The sequence below is a fragment of the Penaeus monodon genome, chromosome 16 (assembly GCF_015228065.2).
Source record: "Penaeus monodon isolate SGIC_2016 chromosome 16, NSTDA_Pmon_1, whole genome shotgun sequence".
NCBI lineage: Eukaryota > Metazoa > Arthropoda > Malacostraca > Decapoda > Penaeidae > Penaeus > Penaeus monodon.
The window spans coordinates 5,273,957-5,278,956 of NC_051401.1; the positions used below are offsets into that span (position 1 = coordinate 5,273,957).

The 5,000-nt window shown below is 41.4% G+C and overlaps 1 protein-coding gene across 1 annotated transcript in view; it reads right to left on the reverse strand.

Moving 5' to 3' along the window:
* Positions 1-1,978, reverse strand: part of LOC119582922 — a 1,987-nt gene extending 9 nt beyond the window's left edge. The window contains exons 1-3 of the mRNA XM_037931434.1: positions 836-1,978; positions 498-689; positions 1-381 (exon numbers count right to left, since the gene is read on the reverse strand). The exon at positions 1-381 is cut by the window's left edge and continues 9 nt beyond it. Of these exons, the coding sequence (XP_037787362.1) occupies positions 1-381; positions 498-689; positions 836-1,978 (1,716 nt within the window). The remainder of the gene's footprint in view (positions 382-497; positions 690-835) is intronic.
* Positions 1,979-5,000: the final 3,022 nt, after the last annotated feature.

A 5,000-nucleotide genomic window follows, 5' to 3' on the forward strand; every position in this document is an offset into this window, starting at 1 on the left:
CTTACATCGGAGAATGCTCTCTGGCCTCGGGCCCAAAATCCTCTGGCGCTGATGTCTAGGCGAGTATCCTCTGCGGTGTTTACCGATCTCAGGGTGAAGCTTCTTCCTCCAGTCGGCAGTGAGGTCCCTGACTTCCTCATGCCGTATGACGACAAATCCTCCCGTCTTACAAATCATGGCGTGATTTGTGTTAAAGGGGGAGCCGCACGAACAGGATTGTGGAAGTCTATCCATATGCCAGCCATACCCTAAAGGCAAGGTATCAAAAAATTCTTGATTATTTAGGCTAAAACCTTTGGCTTTAATAGGTAGTGCCGTGAGCCGGTTGGATGCCCCCACTTCCTGTGCCATCTGCATTCTTCTCTGCTGGTCCTCTGATAACTGTGATGATATATTCTCTAATTCAGCTTTTTGTTTTTCTTCCCTAGTCTTCGTTATTTTTAATATCATTTTTTCTGTTCTGCCTTGTTAATTTCCCCTTGTCTGGTCTGGCTTACTATATGCTGCGTCAAATGGCCTGTTAGTCGTACGGAGTTCTGATGCTCCGTGTCTGATATTTTGCATGGGTTGGTGATTCCCATGCCTCCCATTCTTGGCGGCAGCTCCAGGATGGCCCTCTCTAAATCTGTAGGGTTTCGCCCACCTGAGAGGGCTGGGATGAAATCCCTCTTAATGGTGTCTTCTATAGGCTGTAGGAGGTGTCCTATGTTTCGTACTGTCCTCATCAGATATTTCCACGTGTGTTTCAAGCCAAAGGTGAATGCGGTATAGGCAGCATGTGGTTCTTCTTTTGCGATATTAGCTAACGTTTCATCTCCCCTATCCATCCTTCTACTCTGGATTTCACAAAAGTTTCTTTTGTTTGTTCAGTTCCTAGGACAGCTCCAAGATACTTCTCTCCACCTGCATTAATTTGTATCTCCAAGTTTCCAAAACATTCTTTTGCTTGTTCAATGTTTCCGGGTTTTGCAATTGATATGGACTTCTGGGCATTTGGATGGTAGCCTTGTGGTGGTTCATGTCGTTGAATCAGGTCCCACCATTTCCTCAGGTCATTTATTTTTCCTGCACCTGCCAGGTCATCTGCATAGGCCACTTGTTTCACCTGCGTTTTTTCATGGCTTATATGGTCCTGCAGTCTTAATAAACCAGTGGCATACATAGCCATTGCCACTGGGTCGCCTTGGGTTGTGCCCTCTGCAGATTCAATGGTGTCAGAATTTCCTGTGTGTCTGTCACATATAAACTGTTTGGCTGGTTTTCTGTATGAATTCTCTATGTACATCGCCAGACTGGGGCATTTTATCCTGGTGTTATGGATTGCTGCTTGACGGTTTATGTTGTTAAAGGCGTTTGTTGCATCCACTAACAGCACTGCATCACAGTCATGGTCACTGTATATGGTTCTCATTGCTTGCACTGCTTCCTCACCTCCTGCCTTCTGTCCAGCACAAACTTGCAGGTTTCCTACTGCAGCCTTAATATCGTCTTTCGTCACCTCCATGATTGCCTTCCCTACTATTCGCCTTAGCACTTCACCGACACCAATAGGGCGGCAGCCTGGCTTTTTATCAAGGGCAATGAGGCGACAAGCAGTGAAGGCCTCTATATCTTGGCAGCTGTCAGTTGCCATTTTTCTTGCCATGGCTGCAATCGTGTTGCAAAGGTCATTCGCAACACTACCGTATCTCGCTTGGCTTAGTATGTTCCTCCAGGCTTTGGCATCCATTCCTGAGGGTCCAGCTGCACCGTTTGTGTGGAGGGCGTGTTTCCTGATATCTTCACCTGTAATTCTATCAAATATTGCTGCTGGTGGTGGGATGTAGGTTCCTCCGTACATTGTATCGGGAGCGGCTTCTCTCGCTGGGGGGTGCTTGTCCCTGAGTGCCTTACGTGTAGTGTCATCTAAGGGCAAGGTCCCTGCTGCATCATCTAGTGCCAGTGCTCTTATCGCCATTGACACTTTCCCTTGTTTCATCATGCCCGAGAATTTGGCCGTTGTGTCTTTCTCTTTCACTTTTTTCCATGTTTTCTTTCTTTTCTTTTGTAGTGCTTCTGCTTCAGTCAGAAACTCTCTTACTTCTCCTCTCTTCCACTTTTCCATCCTTCTTTGCACAGCCTTGAGCGGTCATGGGATCTCGTGACAGATGAGCTGGGGTATAGCAGCGATAGCTTTCAGAGTAAGGTTGAAGATGTAATGCGTTGATATATTCGCGAAGTAAGAAATTTATTTCTTTTATGAATTCTCGCGTTGCATTGCATTTGGGATTTTCAAAAAGGTTTGGGCTGAATGTGATAATTTTATCGTAGATTTCGTTGGTCAAAGCAATCGCCTCTTCCAGATTGTGGTTTGCCAGTATGCCTCTCCCATACTTTTCCAACTTCGTCTGTCGTGCATTTTTTGTTTCCAGACTTGGCCCCCAAATTTTGTGATTTCATCATGCTATCTTCTTATTGGTCTGGCCCTTGACCTCTTTATATTACCTATAGCACAGTCTGTTACTTTCTCTGTCCATCTATTGTCCTGTCTCCGACATATATACCTGCCCATTGCCCTGATCCACTTTGCCCTCATCCAATCCCTTAGTTTATTCCCAGCGTCAACACACTCCATCCCTCTCTGGCCACTTATTAGTTTCCTCTCCAGTAGTTTGGTTGTAGTCCATGTATCAGATCCGTAGGTCATAACAGGGAGGATGCATTAGTTAAAAACTTTACTTTTTAAACATAATGGCAAGGAGCCACTTAGTATGCTACTATGTCTGTCGATGGAACTCCGGCCTAGACTGATGCGTCGCTTAATTTCCTCATTGCTAGATGTGTTTGTCTGTACGAGTTGCCTTAGGTGTATATATACTTATCCATTACCTCTAGCACTTTACCTTGTACATGTATCTGTTCGAAGTGAACTCTGTTGGTGAACATTTTTGTTCATCCTAAGTCCGACTTTCAGACTTTTTCAATTCAGATCGTTTATTAGTTGCTGCATTTCATTTGCAGATTCACAAAAGAGAACAATATCGTCTGCAAATCTTAGATTGTTTAGGTATTTGTCTCCTATTTTGGTCCCCTTTCCGTATCATTCTATTTTGAATATTTCCTCAAGGCAAGCTGTAAACTGTTTTGGTGAGATGGTATCGCCCTGTCTAACACCTTTTTAATTGGTATTTTATCGGCTTCCGTGTGGAGCTTGATAGTTGCTGTCCCATCTTCGTATAAATCTTCCATTATTTTACAATATACCTCCTATACTCCCTGTCTTCGAATAGCTTCTAGTACTGCTGGTATCTACACAGAGTCAAATGCCTTTTTGTAGTCGATGAATGTCATAAACAGGGATTTTCTATATTCGTTTATTTTTTCTTTGTGGATATGGATGTGGTCTATTGTTGAGAATCTTCTACGAAAGCCTGCCTGTTCTCTAGGCTGGTCAGATCCACTGTCAGAGATGCGAGTTGCAATAACTTTTGTGAACAATTCGTAAGTAAATGAAAGGAGGCTTATGGGTCGATAGTTTTTTTTAGATCCTTTCTATCCCCTTTTTTATGTATCAAAATAATTGTTGCATGTTTCTGGGCTTTCGGAGTTTTACCGTTGAGAACGCATTTGTAAAAAAGATTGGCTAGTTTCACTGTTGCAATTTCTCCTGCATCTATTATAAGCTCTATACTAATTCACCGTTTTCCCTCTCTTCATGCCTTTAAGTGCTCTTTTTATTTCTTCTGTTGTGATGTTAGGTACGTCTCTAGTTAGCGCATTCGCTTCTATCCATGGCTGTTCATTTGAGTTGTATAGATCCCTGTAAAAGTCCTCCACTACTCTTATGATTTCATTCTTATATTACTTCTCCGTCTGGTTTCTTTATTGCATGCAATTGATTTCTCCCAATTCCAAGTCTCCTTTTAGCTGTTTTCAGGCTGGTACCTGAGATCACGATTTCGTTTATTATTTGAGTATTGAATTTCCGTACATCTTCTCTCTACATTTCATTTATAGCCTTTGTTAGTTCAGCTAATTCCATTTTGTCCCTGTTTGACGATACTTTATGACCCTACGTTTTTGCATAAGTTCTTTAGTTTCTATCGAGAGCTTGCTGAAGCTTTGCTTGACGTTCTTACCACCTACTTCAAGTGTAGCTTCCTTTGTTATATCATTGAACTATCTGTTAATTTGGTCAGTGGTGTGATCTTCGTCGCTAAGAAGTGAATATCTATTTTGGATGTTAATGCTAAATTCTGTCGCTCTGACTATTAGAAGTGCATATATGTGTGATTATATTTTATACACTGATAATATTTGTGCGTATGTATACCTACTGCAGACATATTTGTTCACCCGCAAATATCCTAACTACTATGCATATGCTCATTTTCGTGCACATGCACATGCAAGCATGCACCTTTACATATGCTGCTATGCATATGATATGCATACATACTCCTACATTATACACAGCTACACACATGCACATGCATACACATATGCGCACATTGTATATGTGTATACGCACCCACATATATGTGAACACACACATCATACATATCTTGTGCCGTCTTATTACACGCACACACACACACACACACACACACACACACACACACACACACACACACACACACACACACACACACACACACATATAATATATGCTTACACATATGCTTACACACATGTGTTCACCCACATATATGTGTATGCACCTATACATGCACACACACACACACACACACACACACACACACACACACACACACACACACACATATATATATATATATATATATATATATATATATATATATATATATATATATATATACATATATACATACACATACATACATATACACACATACATACACATACACATAAATACATATCTCCACACACACACATACACATACACATAAATACATATCTCCACACACATACCCATACATATACATACATATGTATATGTATATATATATACATACATACATACACATACATACATATAC